Raw genomic sequence first — 22,028 nt, forward strand, 5'->3', positions numbered from 1 at the left:
AACACTCTTTTTCATTATTTTCTTAATTTGTACATGAGATACAAGGGGAATGGTATCACCCTCTTCACCAGCATCAATTACATGCTGATTCGGTGAGAGCTTCTCCGTGAGCCACCAATGGGCAGCAGTGCCTTTAATGAACATGCTTACATGCCGGATCATGGATTTCTGAGTGAAATCCTCATCACTGAAAGCAATATCAAACTGGGCAATAAAAGCAAGTGTCTTTAATGTATCATATTCCCCATGATATTGTCATGTGCATTAGCAAAGCCATGGACAGTCTGAGAGCTAAATCCAGAAGAGGCACCCAGATAAAGAGTAGAACCAGGATGATAGAGCACTCTTGGCAGTGTAGACTGAAGCAAGGACCAAAGGAAGCTGTCGGCTGCCAGAAAGGACTGTCGGCTGCATGAAGGCTGACGTCAGCAGTACCAGAAGGGTGTGTCGGCTAAAGGCGCTGAAGTGTGTGGACTGGAGTACAGTCGGCCAACGTGTACAGCAGTCGGGCAGCATTGATGGTCGTGGAACTGGCCGACCAGCAGTCGGCCAGTTTCCCACATACTCCAAGGGCTATAAATAGGGCTCCTTGCTCCTTGTTTAATTCATTCAAACCCACTAGGGGTTGGGATCACTAGAGGTCCCATAAGGGACAGGTTTTGGTGTTTTACCACCTTTTCAAGAAGGCAGCCAAGGGCTGCAAGATATGTACCTTTTTGTACCATAGTATATACTGAATTTCCAACACTTCTCTCTCTCTCTCTCTACTCTCTATCTACCTGCGTTTTTGCATCAGATGGTGCGTTTTGCATCAGAAGGTTTCCAAGAGTGTTTAGGGCTGAAAGAAGACTCCCCAGAGCTTCCGCATGTTACATTGGTATCAGAGCATCAGGCTCAGCAAAGCTAAACGCTGAATCAGTCACAGATGATGGTGTACAGATCCAAGGTACAGGAAAGTACACGGATTCGAAGCCCAAGGCGAGAACACAGATCGGGAAGAACTCCCAGGCGGTTTGTTGGTGGTGTTCCACAGTGCCAGATGGGGATGGCAGTTCCGTGAGCCAGATAGGTTCTCAGGTAACAGTCCCAAGGGAGGTTGATCCTCCAAGGGTGATGTGAGAGTGCCAGAGTCAGTTCCAGGAATGAAGACCAAGATGGTGTTCAGAGTCAGGGCAGGAATGGATTATGGACTAGAGGAAGACCAGATGCATAGATCTTCATCAGAGACAGAGTGGTTTGGAGAACAGGCAGGGTTTTCAGAGAAAAAGGTTTGCCAGGGATGGATGATGACAAAGGGACTTCGGGGGACAGGATTGGGATGATGACAGTCATCCAAGAGCAGGTTGGATTCCCGTCATCAAGTTTAGCAGAGGGGGATGTCATGTGCATTAGCAAAGCCATGGACAGTCTGAGAGCTAAATCCAGAAGAGACAGCCAGATAAAGAGTAGAACCAGGATGATAGAGCACTCTTGGCAGTGTAGACTGAAGCAAGGACCAAAGGAAGCTGTCGGCTGCCAGAAAGGACTGTCGGCTGCATGAAGGCTGACGTCAGCAGTACCAGAAGGGTGTGTCGGCTGAAGGCGCTGAAGTGTGTGGACTGGAGTACAGTCGGCCAACGTGTACAGCAGTTTTGCACGGTTCGCAGGCGGGCGTCCCCTTACCCCAAACTACACATTGGTCAAGCAAGCATAAAAACAGCATGCAATTTCAATTGCAAGCAAGCACATAAAGATGCTATGCAATGCAGCATTGGTATGGACAATCCCCGTTCATGAGACTATACCAAAATAGATGTACTCCAGGCAAGTACACGAGGTACAAGACCCAATGGAACACCAATCCACCAAGCATTTATGGGCATGTACACGGAGGCACAAGTCCCAACAGAAAGCCAAGTCCACAATATCACATGAGTGGCATCAATCCCCCGCATATACAACTGCCATGGACACCAGTCCAATGTACATACATGATAAGAAAGCACGGGTGGACCAATTGGGTGGCCAAATGGTGACAAGTTTTCTGAGAAGTCAAAGATTCGCCATGTGAGCATGTTTCTAAAGGGCTCAGCTGCCCATTGGAAAAGTTTCTAACAGCCTTGTTCAAATATGGGAGGACTTCAAAGAGAGGTTCTATGCACAGTTCTTGCCTCCCAATGTTGTGGAGAAGATCATGAGAAAATGGGATAAGATAAAGAAAGACAACGAGACTCTGCAAGCTTATGCGAACAAATTTTGGAAGTTTTGTTCGTGGGTGAGCCCAAGAAGAAACGGAAGTTCAAGTCAAGGCAACTAACCGGTTTACGAATCTAGTCTTGATATGCATCACAATGCTACCTACATAGTAGCCGCTCTTGCCAGAGAGCAATTAGAGCACAAACTACAACATTTCAGCAAAGGGAATCATGCTTTCAAGGGCAAAGCGAGGGCTAGTCACAACCTGCAAAAGAGTGGACAGCATGCTAAACCTTATGTGAAAGATGCGAAAGGTGGAGGGAATGCTGTAAATTCACAGCCCAAAGATGCCTCTCAGAAAAAGCACAAGTTTAGCTTAACCCCGGAGCAAAGAGAGCAATATGCTAAAGAGAGAAAATGCTTCTCATCTGGCAGCCAGGATCACATGTTTCATGAGTGTCCTAAACACAAGAATAAGGACAATGAGAAGCAGCAAAAGGTTAACGTGCATGCCATTCCTGATGTGCAAAGGGATATACAAAATGATGATAAAGAGAGCGTGATTTGCAAAGCTTGGGGACAACTTAAGGATGAACCCACACTCTTTATGTTTGATGACTGTGCCACAAATAATTTCATCTCTATGGAGATGGCAGCCGCATTGAACATTGATGCAGGGGACATGGGGCCCCAGATTGAAGCAAAGGCTGCCTTTGTGGGAAAGCAAGTGCAAGTGATCCCTATCATTGGGAAGTTGTGGATTCATATACAAGAGGGATATCTTGTGAAAGAAAGAGCAAACACAAGTTGTAGGCCCAAAGCACAAACTGTAGAAGGTTGGAAACAGTTGATTATTGCTGAAAATGAGCACGAGGAAAGCACGTAGGTGCTTACAAGCATAAGAGACTGTCTCTACAGCCAATGACCTCCAGCAAATATGCAACAATGAGATGAAAACTGAGAGGAAGGGTGAGCACCCTTATATATCCCTCCTAAGAGCTGGTTGTAGGAGGCCAACAGCTGTCCTGTAGCATAAAAATGCTATAAAATGCCTAAAAATGGTAGAAAAATCCCAAATAATATCTGCTAAAATATGCAAATGCAAAGTCTCATAAAATGACCAGTACAAGCATGAAAAAGGTGTATGTAGACCCTCTGGAGATGATATATATTCCAACACCTCCTCTTCAACGCCAGAGGGGCAGTCCAATGCCAGCACGCTGAAGTAACACCTCCAAAGTAGCTCTCGGAAGTGGTTTGGTGAAGAGATGGTCACATTGTCCTTGGTAGAACAGTAGGCCAACCAAAGAAGTCCCAACTCGATCCAGTCACGTACAAAATGATAATGCACCTCCAAATGCTTGGATCATCCCCGTATCACAGGATTCTGAGCTAGAGCAATAGCACTCTGAGAATCCGAGAATATGGTAGCTGGGGAAGTGTTGGCACAGCACAAATGCTCTAGAATCTGATGAATCCAAAGTGCCTCAGTGGAGGAGAGAAGGTAGGATTTGTACTCAGCCTCAGTGGAAGAAGCAGAAATAGTCCTCTGCTTTTGAGACTTCCAAGAAACCAATCCAATACCAAGCATGAAGCAATACCCAGATGTAGACCTCCAAGTATCAATGCAGCCTGCCCAATCAGAATATGTGAAACCAACCAAATTAGCACCACTAGAATAGGTGATGCCATAATCTAAAGTACCTCCAAGATAACAAAGAACTCTCAAGGCTACCTGCCAATGAGACCTTCAAGCGGCTGATGAGAACTGGCTGAGAACACTCATAGCATAGGAGATATCTCGACGGGTGTTGGCAAGGTAAAGCAATGAGCCAACAATCTGCCAGCATTCTATGGAATCCACCAAGGGTGTATCATCCTCCTTGGATAACTTGGCATTGGGATCCATGGGACAAGAGAGAGGTGTACAGTCTAACAACCCATAAAGTGAGGGCAGCTTCTTCACATACTTCTACTGAGAAATGAAGATAATGAAGATATAGTCAGCTTTCTGCCAAACCTCTAGTCCAAGAAAATATCATCTCAAATGTCGCTGAAAGCTTGGACAGAACTTGTGTGACCAACTCAATATCTGAGCCAGAAAGGGTGAGGTCATCAACATACAAAACAATGACACAAATATCCCCATCAGAAAAGAAGCACATAGGGATTGTTGTCCGCATATGCCCTCTCAAAGCCAAGAGATAACAAGAAATCACAAAACCACGAGGCTACTCAACATAAACTTCTTCCTCCAAATCTCCATTCAAAAAAGCGGATTTGACATCCATCTGGAACACGGGCCATCTGAAGTGTACAGCCAGAGTCAAACGAATCCTGATGGTGGTATATGTTACGACCCTGTGTTTTTCTCTGGACAAGATGCAGGTGTGCACGGGGACATGGTGGACAGTGTGAATGGCATCAGGTTGGAGTGAAGATGGAAGCCCGTGTGTGGATAACCCCATGTGTGAAAGCGGGCAAAGGAATTTTGACTTAAAAGGTTTTAAAAACCTTTAAAGTAATTTTTAATGCCATTTATGAAGAAAACGTGGCCCATAAGCTATATTGGGGCCACGTGTGCTTTTTGGGGTAAAAGGAGGGCTAGCAGGCAAAAGAGGCGCCTTTCCCTAGAGGATGCGCATGTGCTTTTTGGAGTGGCTGCGTAGAAGTTGGCTGCGTGGAAGAGAGGAGAAAGCAGGCCGGTTGACTGCGTGGAGAATAGCCGTACAGTACAGCAGCTGTGAGAAGGCTGGTACAGGCTGGTACGGGTGCTGCAGGTGCAGGCGCCTACTGTGCAGGTGTAAACTTGTACGAACAGGTACATACAGGCAGATAAGGACAGTTCTGTCCAGCAGGTATAGGCGGGACAGTTCAGTCTTGTACAGCCGCAGGCAGCACATCTCCAGGGTACAGATGGCACATAGAAAGCTAGGCCATGCGTGTGCTTTTTGGCTCGTGGAAAGCAAGCAGACTGCAGCGCTTTTTCTCTCTCTCTCTCTCTCTCGCTTGGTGCTCAGGTGGCCAGGACTACAGAGGTGCACATGGTGCTAATCCCTCTTGCAACAAGGTTGTTTTGGGTCAGTTTATGGACTGATTATGGGCTGTTTTTGCTTGGTTGCAAATTCAGCTATGTGCTTGGGTTTTTGGCTGCAAGTACAGGTCTTTTGGTTATGTTTCTTGGCATGGGAGTGATGCAAGCTCGCATGGCTGCGTGCTCATGGAGCAGATTGTTTTCTTCCTGCTAGAAAGGAACAGTGGGATCTACAGTTATGGACATCACTATGTTGCCAGATGTTTCATGAGGGAACAGGTAACTAGATGTATGCTGTTGTTGGCACTGTTGTTGAATGGTGCTATGAATGGTTCTGTATGGAAACAGGACAGAAGTTTCAAAGGGAAACAGGCCTAAGGGTTTCATGTGGAAACAGGTCGTAGGTTTTCTCGAAGAGACATGTTTTTTGGGTTTCTCCAGGAGATAGGTCACATGCAGGCAAAAGGTACAGGAGTGGACACATGTTTGGTACAGCCTCGCTACTGATAGGACAAGGGACAGGGAATCCATGACAGAGATGGATAGTACCCTTGGATGGTAGAGAGGGTTTGTACAGGTGTGTCGAGGACTGTATGTTATGCTGTGCTGTGATACTCTTCTGAGAGACAGTTTGGGAGTCTGTGTTGTGATACAGGAGCACTGGATGTGTCAGGGTGTGATGCTGTTCATAGTGTGAGAGGCTATGGATGGTTGTGGCAGCCTTGATCATGGGAGAAAGCTTCTATATGCAGACTCAATGTGACAGAGTCTTTTGGTATGAACAATGGCTGGACTTGTTTGTGGATGCCGAGTGGACAAGAAGCCAGATGCAGGTTCTTTGCAGGCTTCAAGGGTTCTACTGTGACGGCTGAGTTCCCAGCCTTATATTGTAATCAAAGCTCTTATAATCAATTAAAGAAATACCGCAAGGGGCGCCACTGCGATTTGGGGCCAATCGTGTACTATTTGCAGGAGCACTCTAGCTCCCCCTGTTTGTTTTCCTTTTCTAGGTCCTCAAATGGTGTTGAAGTGTTTTATGTGCAAATGTTTGTTTCACCGCCCTTTGTTATCTGAAGGCCGGTTTACAAGGTTCCGTTTGCCGGGACACATCGTCGACTTTCTCAAGTGGGCGAGTCCGTGGTTGCTTTGGTCGGGACAATCGCCAACTTTCCTAAGGGGGCGAGCTCGTGGTTGTCTCATGAGAGTCACATCAAAAGCTTCAACATGAGGAAAGTGAAAAGGAAGTGCAGGGCATAGTACAGGGTTGTGTGTCTTTGCCTATATGAGGTAAAGAGCAAGAGCTGAAGATGAAGTTCAGGAGAAAAGACACCAAGGACAAGAAGTAGTCGGCCAGGAACAAGAAGCAGTTGAAGTGTTATGGTGCAGGAGATGCGTTGAAGGCTATGGCTTTCGACAGTTTGTCACCGGTGGTATCTTCATAGAGGCTTCATGGGTTCGGAAGACAGTTTCTTTCTATGTTTAGCAGTGGTGATCTACTATGCTTCATCGAGGACTTGTGCTTATCACTTGGGTGGAGTGCAAGCAGGTTTTGGGTGCCTGAGGATGTATCAGATGAGGCTCAGATGGAAGTGGAGGAACTTGACGAGGTTCTTATTCCTGAGCAGGTACTGGCACATAAGAAAAGAAAGGTACAGGGTAAAGTTTCCCGTCGCTATCCTGTGAAGTTCAAGAGCTGTTCACTGATGGATGCGAAGTGGATGGAGGAGGTTCACTGATGGATGCGAAGTGGATGGAGGAGGGTGACTTAGCAGATTCACCTCAGGAGTTGCAGCTTTATCTTGATGCCTATGAGTTGGAGTCGACTCTTGTTACGGCTCATTCAGGTTCAGCAGAGCATAGGTCTGGAGCATTGCCTGATGCTCAAGAGGGGGGTAGCACCTCCGCTCCCTTGTTGTTACAGACAGGCTCAGTTGTTATCTAGGAGTCGCTTGGTGACATCTTTGTATTCACCCGAAGGTACTGAGGCTGACAGTACATCTGCTTATGGGACTTCTATGATATTGTGTACTAGTCACATGAGATAGTAAAGTTGGGTATGGTTCACAGTCGCGCGCACCTGGAACTCTAACTGCAACTATGGATAACTCTATGGAGGGCATAAGTCTTGCGAGCAGTCCTAGAGTTGGTTTGGTTCATGGAAATATGGATCGAACTCTGTTTGTGCATGTATGCATACACTTTTTGAGGTAGAGGTATTTTGTATTCTGGTGCCATTGGATCCTGGTATCATTGAGAATACATTGGGAAATACTCTGCATTGTGTCATGTGCTGCATGTATGTTGGTATGATACATCAAGTGCTTTATTATGTTCATGGATGCACCATCGGGTGTAACTCCTGCGGGATGGCCATGAGACATATGTGGGAAAGTACTTAGTGGATGTAGTGTTTAGATGCATTGAGTGCTTGCATATGCTCATGTTTTACCTTCAGTCGTGGGTCCTGCGGGATGCCCATGGGCGTAAGGCTTGCGAGCAGCCCTTAGACTGTTACTTTGGAGTAGGTAGAGCATTTTGAGGAGCATATTGTTTGAGAATGCATATGTGTGTCATGCATATGTTTGTCATATGTAGAATGATGCATGGTTTTGTTTTTGGCTAACACAGGTAACGTGTTTCCATTTGGTTTTAGACTTTTGCTGTAGGTTCTGAAGGAACAAGCAAGAGGACAGTGTGGCTTATTGTGCAGGATGATTGTTCTATCATCCAGATGCATTGGAAGGCCATTGTTTTTGCCATATGGGGTGTTTTTGCTCATAAGATGCCTTACTGTGCCATTGAGTGCAATCGAGGACGCTTGCCATTTTTTCAAGAGGGGGGTATGTTACGACCCTGTGTTTTTCTCTGGACAAGATGCAGGTGTGCACGGGGACATGGTGGACAGTGTGAATGGCATCAGGTTGGAGTGAAGATGGAAGCCCGTGTGTGGATAACCCCATGTGTGAAAGGGGGCAAAGGAATTTTGACTTAAAAGGTTTTAAAAACCTTTAAAGTAATTTTTAATGCCATTTATGAAGAAAACGTGGCCCATAAGCTATATTGGGGCCACGTGTGCTTTTTGGGGTAAAAGGAGGGCTAGCAGGCAAAAGAGGCGCCTTTCCCTAGAGGATGCGCATGTGCTTTTTGGAGTGGCTGCGTAGAAGTTGGCTGCGTGGAAGAGAGGAGAAAGCAGGCCGGTTGACTGCGTGGAGAATAGCCGTACAGTACAGCAGCTGTGAGAAGGCTGGTACAGGCTGGTACGGGTGCTGCAGGTGCAGGCGCCTACTGTGCAGGTGTAAACTTGTACGAACAGGTACATACAGGCAGATAAGGACAGTTCTGTCCAGCAGGTATAGGCGGGACAGTTCAGTCTTGTACAGCCGCAGGCAGCACATCTCCAGGGTACAGATGGCACATAGAAAGCTAGGCCATGCGTGTGCTTTTTGGCTCGTGGAAAGCAGGCAGACTGCAGCGCTTTTTCTCTCTCTCTCTCTCTCTCGCTTGGTGCTCAGGTGGCCAGGACTACAGAGGTGCACATGGTGCTAATCCCTCTTGCAACAAGGTTGTTTTGGGTCAGTTTATGGACTGATTATGGGCTGTTTTTGCTTGGTTGCAAATTCAGCTATGTGCTTGGGTTTTTGGCTGCAAGTACAGGTCTTTTGGTTATGTTTCTTGGCATGGGAGTGATGCAAGCTCGCATGGCTGCGTGCTCATGGAGCAGATTGTTTTCTTCCTGCTAGAAAGGAACAGTGGGATCTACAGTTATGGACATCACTATGTTGCCAGATGTTTCATGAGGGAACAGGTAACTAGATGTATGCTGTTGTTGGCACTATTGTTGAATGGTGCTATGAATGGTTCTGTATGGAAACAGGACAGAAGTTTCAAAGGGAAACAGGCCTAAGGGTTTCATGTGGAAACAGGTCGTAGGTTTTCTCAAAGAGACATGTTTTTTGGGTTTCTCCAGGAGATAGGTCACATGCAGGCAAAAGGTACAGGAGTGGACACATGTTTGGTACAGCCTTGCTACTGATAGGACAAGGGACAGGGAATCCATGACAGAGATGGATAGTACCCTTGGATGGTAGAGAGGGTTTGTACAGGTGTGTCGAGGACTGTATGTTATGCTGTGCTGTGATACTCTTCTGAGAGACAGTTTGGGAGTCTGTGTTGTGATACAGGAGCACTGGATGTGTCAGGGTGTGATGCTGTTCATAGTGTGAGAGGCTATGGATGGTTGTGGCAGCCTTGATCATGGGAGAAAGCTTCTGTATGCAGACTCAATGTGACAGAGTCTTTTGGTATGAACAATGGCTGGACTTGTTTGTGGATGCCGAGTGGACAAGAAGCCAGATGCAGGTTCTTTGCAGGCTTCAAGGGTTCTACTGTGACGGCTGAGTTCCCAGCCTTATATTGTAATCAAAGCTCTTATAATCAATTAAAGAAATACCGCAAGGGGCGCCACTGCGATTTGGGGCCAATCGGTGTCCGTGTACTATTTGCAGGAGCACTCTAGCTCCCCCTGTTTGTTTTCCTTTTCTAGGTCCTCAAATGGTGTTGAAGTGTTTTATGTGCAAATGTTTGTTTCACCGCCCTTTGTTATCTGAAGGCCGGTTTACAGTATACCTGGCTGTAGGAGAAAATGTCTCATCAAAGTCTTCACTTGCCTTCTGAGCATATCCTCAAGCAACAAGGCGAGCTTTGTACTTATCCAAGGTACCATCTGCATGAAACTTGACTTTGAAAATCCATTTCACACCAATCACACGACGATGTAAAGGCTGTGACACCAAAGACCAAGTGTGATTCCTCTCAATAGAGGACATATCTGCTTCCATGGCTTGCCACCACTGCGGCTGTGAAAGAGCCTCCTCTTGACTCTTAGGCTCATCGATCTCCTGGAGAGAACTCATGAGAGCATAATTCACTGTGTGATGAGATGTGGAAGCCCGAGATGAACAACGAGGTCCAGGGATGGTGGTAGAGATCCAATTATGGAGTTGTGCATTAGTGAGACCAGAATCTCTAAAGAGTTACTGAACCCACCGAAGTAGGCCAACCTTCCTCTCAAAGCATGAAGAAGAAGAAGATCCAACTGCAATAGAGGACTCATCCGATGCTGCTGGAGAGGTGATGAAGTAAGCACTAGTGGGGGTAATTCCGGAGTCAAAGCAGGACTCGTAGAGGGACTAGGAGCTGAAGAAACTGGTGGTTGTAAAGCAGCAGCTGGCACCGGAGTTGCAGCAACAGCAGCAGGAGGAGGAGGAGGATGTGGAAGAGGTATAAGATCACTAACATCCGCCAAGAATGGATCATCCAAAAAATCTGTAGATGCATCAAGTGAAGAGGAGTCAATGCCAAACAAGCTCTCATCAAACGGACCATCCCGAGAAATGATAATGTCATCAACCTTTGGATCCCAAAAGCAGTACTCTTTGGATTTCAGACTGTAGCCTGTGAAGATCATCCTCTTTGACTTCGGTGCGAGTGTGGTCCTCTTCTGATCTGGGACATCCACATAAGCAACACAACTAAAAACACGTACATGAGAAGCAAAAGGCTTGTGTCCTGTCAAAGCCTCCTCTGGAGTCATCCCCTCAACCGCTTTTGTGAGAGAGTGATTAATGAGATAAACTAAGGTAGCCACAGCTTCACCCTAGAAAGCAGGAGGGAGACCAACATGATGCAACAAAGAACGAGCCATCTCTTTTATGGTCCGGTTCTTCCATTCCACAACTCCATTTTGCTGAGGAGTGTAAGGAACAGAGGTATGTCGGTGAATGCCCTTTGACACAAGGAAGTTATCAAACGGTATAAACTCGCCACTATTATCAGTCCAGAGAAAAGAAACTGTACCCCAAACTAATTTTCCACCATCGCGATCCAAGTCTTGAAACCGGCAAAAGCATCTGACTTGTGAGCCAGAAAACATACCCAGACTTTGCGTGTGAAATCATCCATAAGAAGAAGAAAATATCGAGCCCCTCCAAGAGACTCAACCTCCATGGGTCCAACAAGATGTGCATGTATAAGCTCTAGTCTTCGGATTGCTCGATGAGTGGCCTCTTCTGAAATGCATCTTGATGATGCTTACCCATCATGCAGGATGAGTAGATGTGGGAAAGAGACCTGAGCTGAGGTAGTCCACTGACAACCTGCTGAGAATGGAACTTCTGTAAGGCAACAATGGGAACATGACCAAAGCGTGAATGCCACAGAGAAGTATCTCCCTCAGAAACCAAAGCCATCAAGGGGAAGAAAAGCTGAGTCAATGTGAGGGATCTAGGAAGAAAAGTTGGTGCTCTTATAGAGACCCCCATCTGGACTCCATTGGCAACAACTGAGAGAGTCTTCCTGTCGATCACTTCAATGACCTCATCATCAAAGTACACTCTAAGTTCCTTTTGAGAAGCTTTGTACACTGAAAATAGATTTTTGAAAATCTGTGGTACATATAAAACCTCATGTAAGGTGGCAGAAGAACCCAAAGAGACATTACTGACACCGGTGAGACAGGAAGCGGTGAGACAGGAAGCGAAGAGTTGTCGCCAATGCGAATTGAAGAAGAGAGAGTCTAGTACTCCTCCAAGATATGGGCTTGATTGGTCATGTGGGCAGAAGCACCACTATCACCAACCCATTCCACCGCTTCAAGTGTGTCACTGACCTCTTCAAGAAAAGTCATTGCTGTGATCACGAGGAGTGAACCCTGTGAAGAAGTAGATGAATCTGTGACTGCCATGTATGCAACTTTGGTAGATCCCTCCTATGAAACATTGTCCTTGCCCTTGTCTTTGGTGTTGTCCTAACAAAGAGGATTCATGGAATTTCTTGAACAGAAAAAATAAGAGTGTCTTATTCCGATCTTTCAGAGCTTCGGCACATAATGCAGTACATTATATGCAATGGTGCTTTGAAATGTGCAATGCAACATTCACATAAACTTTAAAATTTAAATGTGTGGCCTATAAACAAAGCTTGCACTGAATTGTTCCCCGCCAAATAGCCCACTTAGTAAGGGGTTTCAATCTCTAAGTGCCGAGTTCAAACCCCACTGTGGCTGCAGCAGTTGGATTTGAATTGCTTGTCACTAAATATATATATATGTATGTATGTATGTATGTATGTATAATATAATATAATATATATGTACATATGTATTATATATACGTATATATATAATATACATATATATGTCTGTATGTATGTATATATATATATTTATATATACCTAGATGAATCCAGGAACATGCCCAAATTCACCTTTTAGGAACGTGCATGTTATATACTCATGGTAGTCAACCCACAAGACTATATAACTATCAACTCCATTATCCATAGTATGGACTAGATACTACGACATCCCCACTAACGTCATCAGGGCCCAATAGTGGGTGTAGAACTCTCTATCAAGATATACTCTCACACACGCACTCCACACACACACACACATAAGAGCATATATTCACACAAAGCCCTTCATACTGAGTTTCTGTCAAACCTCCGGGGATGCAGGGCAAACTCAGCCATAATGAAGCCTAGCACTAAGGGAAGTAGCAAATAGAAAGAATTAGTATAGTAAATAAGTAGTTGATAGGGCAAATGCACCGCTAAAGATAGAAAGAATAAGCACAATATCAACTGGCCGCAACTCGGACGAAAACTTCACAATGTGAAATCTGCATGTCCGCTAATACGGCTGCATTATATACCTAGATGAATCCAGGAACATATATGTATTATATATACATATATATGGATTTGATGTTGCCTGTCACTAAATACATACATACGGATGATGTTGCCTGTCACTAAATACATACATACATACATACATACATATATATATATATATATATATATTTAGTGACAGGCAACATCAAATCCAATTGCTACAGCCACAGTGGGATTTGAACTCGGCACCTGCCTAGAGATATATACATATAAATATACATATATATATATATATATATACCTAGATGAATCCAAGAACATGCCCAAATTCACCTTTTAGGAACGTGCCTGTTATATACTCATGGTAGTCAACCCACAAGACTATATAACTATCAACTCCATTATACATAGTATGGACTAGATACTACGACATCCCCACTAACGCCATCAGTGCCCAATAGTGGATGTAGAACTTTGTATCAAGATATGCTCTCACACACGCACTACACAAACACACACACACACAACATAAGAGCATATATTCACACAAAGCCCTTCGTACTGAGTTTCTGTCAAACCTCCGGAGATGCAAGGCAGACTCAGCCATAGTGAAGCCTAACACTAAGGGAAGCAGCAAATAGAAAGAATTAGTCCAGCAAATAAGTAGTTGATAGGACAAATGTACCGCTAAAGATAGAAAGAATAAGCACAATATCAACTGGCCGCAACTCAGGCGAAAACTTCACAATGTGAAATCTGTTGTCCGCTAATACGACTGAACTATATACCTAGATGAATCCAGGAACATGTCCAAATTCACCTTTTAGGAACGTGCATGTCATATACTCATGGTAGTCAACCCACAAGACTATATAACTATCAACTCCATTATGCATCCGGAGATGCAGGGCAGACTCAGCCATAATGAAGCCTAGCACTAAGGGAAGCAACAAATAGAAAGAATTAGTACAACAAATAAGTAGTTGATATATATATATATATATATATATATATATATATATATGTGTGTGTGTGTGTGTGTGTGTGTGTGTGTGTGTGTATGTATGTATGTATGTATACATATACATATACATATACATATACATATACATATACATATGCATATGCGTATACATACACACACACACACACATATATATATATATATACATACATTGCCAATTTTATTTTATTTTTAAAGAAGATGCCTTAGAAAATATGTTTTAATTCCATAATCAGGAGGTTACCTGGTACAAATCTTGTTAAGGTGGAATCCCAAATTAGCATTTAGAGAGGAATCCCTTGTAACATCATTTGTGGGTTTCTTTGATCTTGCGTTTTCTCGTGGAAATGCATGTGCCTCTTCACTACTCAATTTAACTTGCAAAGAATTTGGATAAGTCTGCAATTCCAATCATCCAGCGAGTATTAAAAGAGTATTTCCAAAGTGATTTGGATGATTATAAGGAAAGCATACCTTGATATCTAAACACAGTTTATGCCATGAGGATCCTCGTTTGGTTGTCTCTGTGCACAACTGGACACAGAGCCTCTCTTGTGGGTCCTTGAAACCAGAAGGGTCGGACTGAACAAACAATTCCATCTGACGAAGCGGGCATGATTCCCCCAGTGATACTTGATCGGGTGCATTAGTTTTCATATCGTTGAGCCTAACGTGCGAAAAAAGGTTTTTGGTACAGAGGGTTATGCGTGCGCATGTGCCGCCCTTCGCGGGTTGATCTCCCTAAAAAAACCCTTAATTTTTCCCATTTAAAACAAAACAAAAAACCTTTTTTTTTAATCTCACACTTTCTCTTTATATATTCTACATATTATTGAAAGACATCTATTCTTGCAACATGGCAAACTGGAGGATGAGAGAGAGAAAGAGAGATGGTGTGTACATGCATACGTACGTGTGTACGCTTGTGTGTGTATTTTCAGTCTTCTCTCTTAGTAGTCAAAAAAATCCAAGAACCTTATCCAACTTGACCAGTAAAAATGTTTAAACATGATTATTATATAACAGCAGATTTGTATACAATAATCATGTTGCAAGTAAGTGGAGCCAGTGACTCCATTATTTGAAAAGTAAGTGGAGCCAGTGAATCCATTATTTGAAAACATTTGGCGTAGAGCATAAACCCAAAGATATTTTGAGAGAATAGATCAGCATCCATCCAAACAGACAAATAAAGAGTTAGCTTGTATATGTGTCTTGTAGGTGTCATAGGATCTACCACGTGTTATAGATGTCACCCGAAATAGCTTATGATTTATGCAATGATGGGATCAACTCCTTTGATATGTCTAAGGTATGTAGCCATAGTATCATCCCAAAGTAAAGGAATCAATCATTATAAGTATGAAAGATAATTAGCTTCCTAGTGATTCCTATAAAGAGATCAAGCATTGTTTCCTCTTATAAGTATGAAAGACAATTAGCTTCTTAGTAATTCCAAATAACCTAGTAGATATCTCCTATCGTCATATGAGCAGAAGCTAGAAAATATTGAATTTATCTATTTAAACTTATCAAGATATAAACACTCGGGTATCTCAACAAATATTCCATAACTATACATATACGGTTCAGACAATTGGTAGTCATGTCAGTATCATAATCGAAGATCTGCAGAAATTCAGAAAGCAACCGAGATGCACCCAAGAATACATGCTCTTTTATCATTGTCAATAAATTGCACAGCTATGTATCCTCAATGTGTGTATAGGGATTTAGGGCATCTAAAGATTAAATTTCATGATGTGCCCATAAGTGCAGTGCCAAGATCGTCTTAGCCGGAAAGACTTGACAGTAGGTGTAGCATAAAGACTGAGAGAACTTGTCAACCCAAAACCTAGAGAATATATTATCAAAATTCGGATATTAATCCACAAATAGGATTCCACCAGAGGTCATTATCTGTTCATGCATCATAAGTCAAAATTTCCACGAGTAATCTGAAGCATATGTAATATGGACAGTGCACAATATGGGTTTCAACCTAGTCATTAATCCATAATTTTGTACAAAGCAAAGAGATTCCCATTGACAGCCATCATGGGACTCAATAGTCTATATACAATCACTAGTATATCAGAGGTAAATCCATATGAGTTACCTGAGAGGAAGAACTCCCGGTTGATGCAAGCACAAGAGACATTGCGATGCGAAAGAACCCCAAGACACGGGCTAAGTGAGTGTATACGCACTCACCTTGTGCAGGTTTATATAGGTAGAGCGCATGAAGCTGCCAGTCGTCCCATGAAAGCTCCTCACCAGCGCGCTTGCCATACGCAGAGTCATAAACCACAAACGGTCATAGCCAGCTCAGTAGGAATGAATACCAAGTTAAGCGAGTAGATCTCGCATATGCAATAGGTTCGGATTTGTTTATTATTAGGAAGTCGCCTTTATGTGAATAGACCCAAAATATTAGGTGGTTATGTGAATCCGTTCTTAAAGCTTTCACATCCCTAATAAGAGATCTACCAAAACAAGAATTGTGTGTGTGAGTGTGTGTGTGTGTATGTGTGTGTGTGTGTGTGGGAGAGAGAGAGCAAGAGAGATAGAAAGGTATCTAATTTCATGTGAGTTTTATGATAGATGAGAAGCGTGTGTGTGTGTGTGTGTGTGTGTCCACCCAATCCCAGGTACCATACTCATAAATTTTTGAGGCAATAGGCCCCATGAGTATGGGCCTACTGCCTCAACAGATTGATAAGTAAAGAAGGATTGAATCTAGCTCCACTCCATTCGTCAGGCTAGACTCTCAATGATTACATTAAGTACATCTTTCTTCCTGAATCCATTACATTAAGTACATCTTTCTTCCTGAATCCATTGTTACAAAATTTATTGATTAGTTTGGATATCTCCTCAAAGGCAACAAAAGGGTTAGTTGAAGAATAAATTACTAGGTGAAAGGGTCCTAGAATCGTTTTTAGGCTTTGGACAAAAGGACGGTTGCTTTTACTTTTACAACCTCAGAAGGTACGATATGGAGTTTTTCACGTTTCCAAGTATACCTTGTAACAAAGTTACCTATATAAGGGCTTATGAGGGAGAATTTGATATTCAAATAGTTAGTTTTAATGATGAAAAGAGTAAGCAAGTTTTTTACAAATGATGGATACATTGTTGGGTGCTTTATCTAGCCCAATCACCATGAATTTGTCAAGTAATGTTTTTATCGAGTGTAAAAAGCAAGGATTAATCCAAGGCTTTCTTTTGATAGACATTTTTTGGGGATCCATTCAGTTTTTTCCATAAATAAGTGAGGCACAACATCTGCAATTGCATTAAGTTGTGAAGACTCCAGTTGGAGTTTACTGGTAATGTTTGACAAACAGTCTAGTATGGCACTGATAGTAGCCAAATATGGATTTAGAGGTTCAGTGGGGAAATGTGATTTAGCCTTTTAGAAAGTAAACTTCTAATGTTCGTATCTGGAACAATGTTCAGGTTTGTCGTGCAAACATGTAAACCAAAGTCAGAGAATTCAGAGATGAGTATGAGATAAGGACTACCTTCAACCAGCATGCAAAGCAAAATTGTTGTGAGCCCTGATCTCACCCCAAAAGTAAAGCCACCTACTTGATACCTATCAACTCATAGAGCATAATGATTGTCAGGACTATGGTCCTACGGAAGTCGAACCCTAGCATAAGTTAATAGCTTTCGGAGTCTCGAGAGTATTATTAGTGCTAGCGGGGTTCAGGGGTTAATGGGCGTTAGGGTTTGGTCGATGTGTGTACACATCTAAGTTAGCACGGCTCTTAAGTAAGATGGGCGGCCGGGCTAGGAGGTGTGGACACAGGCCAGGGTTTTGGTATAAAACCCAACGAGAAACCCTAACTCGTCATTATATGGTTGGGAGGTGAACCGACTTCCACCCTCTCTTCTTCTCCACGCCTAGGCGATGGCGGCTTGAGGAAGACGCAGCCGTAGCGGAGGCGTTACAATGATAGTGAGGAGAGCTAGACTTCTAAGGTCAAAAATATCAAGCTAGAGGTTCCATATATCTCCCTTTTAAAAGAGATATATACTGCAGCTATAGTGTGTGTTTTCAGTCTTCTTCCTCAGCAGGTCAGAAAAATCCAAGAACCTTATACAACTTGACCAGTAAAAAATGTTTAAACATGATTATATAACAACAGATTTGTATACAATAATCATGTTACAAGTAAGTGGAGCTAGTGACTTCATTATTTGAAAACATTTAGCGTAGAGCATAAACCCAAAGATATTTTGAGAGAATAGATCCCGTTACCTGCATCCATCCAAACAGACAAACAAAGAGTTAGCCCATGTGTGTCTTGCAAGTGTCATAGGATCTGCCACGTGTTATAGATGTCACCCAAAATAGCTTATGATTTATGTAGTGATGGGATCAACTCCCTTGATATGTCTAAGGTATGTAGTCATAGTATCATCCCAAAGTAAAGGGATCAATCATTATAAGTATTTATAAGTATGAAAGACAATTAGCTTCTTAGTAATTCCAAATAACCCAGTAGATATCTCCTATCATACCAGCAAAAGCTAGAAAATATTGAATTTATCTATTTAAACTCATCAAGGTATAAACACTCGAGTGTCTCAATAGATATTCGTTAAAAATATCATAACTATACACATATGGTTCAGACAATTGGTAGTCGTGTCAATATCATAATCAAAGATCTCCTGTGGAAATTCAGATATAGCAACCAAGATACACCCAAGAATACATGCTCTTTTATCATTGTCAATAAGTTGCACAACTCTGTATCCTCGATGTGTGTATAGGGATTTAGGGCATCTAAAGATTAAATTTCATGATGTGCCCATAAGTGTAGTGCCAAGATCGTCTTAGCCAGAAAAACTCAACAGTAGGTGTAGCATAAAGGCTAAGAGAACTTCTCAACCCTAAACCTAGAGAATATAGTATCAGAATTCGGATATTAATCCACAGATAGGATTCCACCAAAGGTCATTCTCTATTCATGCATCATAAGTCAAAGTTTCCACAAGCAATCTGAAGCATACGCAATATGGACAAAGCACAATATGGGTTTCAACCTAGTCCTTAACCCATAATTTTGTACAAAGCAAAGAGATTCCCATTGACAGCCATCATGGGACTCAATAGTCTATGTACCATCACTAGTATATCAGAGGTAAATCCACATGAGTTACCTGAGAGGAAGAACTCTCGGCTGATGCAAGCACAAGAGACATGGCAAAAGAACCCCAAGACACGGGCTAAGTGAGTGTATAAGCACTCACCTTACGCAAGTTTATATAGGTAGAGCCGCATGAAGCTGCCAATCGTTGCCCCATGAAAGCTGCTCACCAGCGTGCTTGCCATACCCAGAGTTATAAACCACAAATAGCCATAGCCAGCTCAACAGGAATGAATACCAAGTTAGGCGAGTAGATCTCGCATGCAGTAGGTTTGGATTTGTTTATTATTAGGAAGTCACCCTTATGTGAATAGACCCAAAATATTAGGTGGTTATGTGAATCCGATCCTAAAGCTTTCACATCCGTAATAAGAGATTTACCAAAATGAGAACTATGTATGTGTGTGTGTGTGTGAATGTGTGTGTGTGTGTGTGTGTGGGGGAGAGAGAGAGAGAGAGAGAGAGAGAGAGAGAGAGAGAGAGAGATCTAATTTCATGTTAGTTTATGGTAGATGAGAAGTGTGTGTGTGTGTGTGTGTGTGAGAGAGAGAGAGAGAGAGAGAGAGAGAGAGAGAGAGAGAGAGAGGGGAGAATGCTTAGAGGGGGGGAGAGAGAGAGAGAGAGAGAGAGAGAGAGAGAGAGGGGAGAATGCTTAGAGAGAGAGAGAGAGAGAGAGAGAGAGATGGGGGCAGTAGGCCTACGAGTGAGAGAGTGAAAGAGAGAAAGAGATGGCTATAGAGAGGGAACCAGTTTTTTTCTGGAACCTTGGTGGCCGCATCAACATGCGAGTCCAATACTAGTGTGTATATATATATATATATACATACACACACACGACCACCAACTCTCTCTCTCTCTCTCTCTTTTCCTTCTCATCTCATTCTCTCTCTCTCTCTCTCTCTCTCTCTCTCTCTCTCTCTCTCTCTCTCTCTCTCTCTCTCTCTCTCTCCTCTTGTTTAATTTCTCTTTCTCTTTATATATATATATATATATATATATATATATATATATATATATATGTATGTATGTATGTATGTATGTATGTATGTATGTATGTATGTATTATACACAGACAACCACCAACCATTGTGTGTGTGTGTGTACGTGCACGCTAATTTATACACACACGCCACCAACCATTGAATAGTCTCTCTCTCTCTCTCTCTCTCTCTCTCTCTCTCTCTCTCTCTCTCTCTCTCTCTCTCTCTCATTTCTCCCCCTAAAAAAAGGATCATTTTTATTTTTTCCATCTAAAACAAAACAAAATACCTATTTTTAACTAATTTTACTTGGTATGAGAGCCGATTAGGCAAAGTCGTATGACAAAAGGTTTGTGCTATTGAAGGCACTTAAACGGCCACTGTTCAGGGGACCCCACAGGGCCGAATGTGAAATCCTTCAATGGAGACAGGACATGCCCACCAACCCATAACCCCGGCAAGCTAGAGAGCATCACTAAGCACAAACCTAGCAAAAGCAGCAACGAAACTAGTCAACGCATAACGGCCCCCATCAAGGTATAACAATCGACGAAGGCAATTCTTTGTTTGAACGTTGGTTTCTCCTTGTGCATAGGGTGGTAGCCAAGCTTGGTGAAGTCAAGCTTGAGGTAGGTTGGCTTGAGGTAGGTATTGAAGAGGTCAAAATCATGGACTGCAGCAAGATCAGTGTGTAGGTGAAGGCGCAATCCACACGAGGACTGTGCGCATATAACAAAGGAGCCATCGTCAAGCACACACAATCTCGTTTTCAGACACTTGCTATCGTACAGGCAAAAGAGGAGTCAAAAGTTGGAATAAGTATCCTAGTTTTGTCATCCTCGACATTCACATGTGAGACTCCTTGGCTAGTGTGTGGATGGACGAATTCTCCCCCTTGCACCTGGGTTTGAGTCCTATTAGTACTACACATTGCTTTGACTGGTGCTACACACTATTGTGTTATAAGAATTCTCCCCCTTACACCTAGGTTCAAGTCATCCCGTTGGTGATACACACTGTTGTGACCAGTGGTCAGCCACGCTTGGGCTTTGTGGTGTGGTGTGGTCAACCTGCTTCCTTTAGGTTGTTCCCTTACCATGCCAACAAGTAGGCATTCAATACGATCCAAATTTAGCCAGGACTGACTATTAACGACGCGGATGTGCAGGGCCGTTTTATTTTTTGATATTAAAGAAAATAGTTTAATGTTTTTTGAAAATAAGCACAAGTAGGTCATCCTACTTCGAAAAGCAAGGAAAAGCACAAGTAGGTCATCCTACTTCAAAAAGTAACGAAACGCACAAGTTTGTACCTAGTAAACTTTCTTAGAGATTATTAATTCTATCCTCATTAAACCCCTCATCCACCCCAAAAGCTTCTTCTTAACCTTTCACTTCTATAAACCCTTAACAAATCAGGCCTCATCATCATGGTAGAAGTACAAATCAACACTATTAAAAAGCTTGAGAAACACAATTATTAAGCTTGGAGATTTTGAGATCAAGATATTCCTTCAGTCATATATGATCCATGGGGTATACTCATTGGAGCTAACGCAATGCTAAACATGTCGCTACTAGAGCTACTAGAAGGCAGTAGGAGAGAAGCTGTGAAGTTTCTACTATATCTTATTTTGGAGTTGCCACATGGCAGCTCTCCCTTTCTTCTCTTCGCTTTTCATAAATGATGCATAGTTGCCTTGCTGCAACTTCCCACTTTTAATGTCATTCTGCTTTTTTTAGCTTCTTACTAACAATATGATTAATTCCGTCGACATGTTTTCCTGCAGCAATCAAATAACCTGGAAACAAACAACTTCTATATGCAACCTATAATACATCAGTATCTCCTATAACTGCTGCAGCAACGTACTTTAGCACATCCTGTGTGTCACCAAATGGGACTAGAGTACATGTACATACACCCAGTATCAAAAATATATGTGCGAACCCTGTCTGCACTTCCAAAATGCACTGTTGCACTGCAATAACCAGATT

At 42.9% G+C, this 22,028-nt stretch overlaps 1 protein-coding gene across 1 annotated transcript in view; it reads right to left on the reverse strand.

Annotated features, from left to right (window-relative positions):
• The window catches only part of LOC147636644 (pentatricopeptide repeat-containing protein At3g03580-like), a 67,586-nt gene extending 52,941 nt beyond the window's left edge, over nucleotides 1–14,645 (reverse strand). The window contains exons 1-2 of the mRNA XM_086800101.1: nucleotides 14,361–14,645; nucleotides 14,131–14,285 (exon numbers count right to left, since the gene is read on the reverse strand). Of these exons, the coding sequence (XP_086656227.1) occupies nucleotides 14,131–14,285; nucleotides 14,361–14,543 (338 nt within the window). The 5' untranslated portion in view covers nucleotides 14,544–14,645. The remainder of the gene's footprint in view (nucleotides 1–14,130; nucleotides 14,286–14,360) is intronic.
• Nucleotides 14,646–22,028: the final 7,383 nt, after the last annotated feature.

The sequence above is a fragment of the Cibotium barometz genome, chromosome 7 (assembly GCF_041138505.1).
Source record: "Cibotium barometz isolate CiBa-2024 chromosome 7, ASM4113850v1, whole genome shotgun sequence".
Taxonomy (NCBI): domain Eukaryota; kingdom Viridiplantae; phylum Streptophyta; class Polypodiopsida; order Cyatheales; family Cibotiaceae; genus Cibotium; species Cibotium barometz.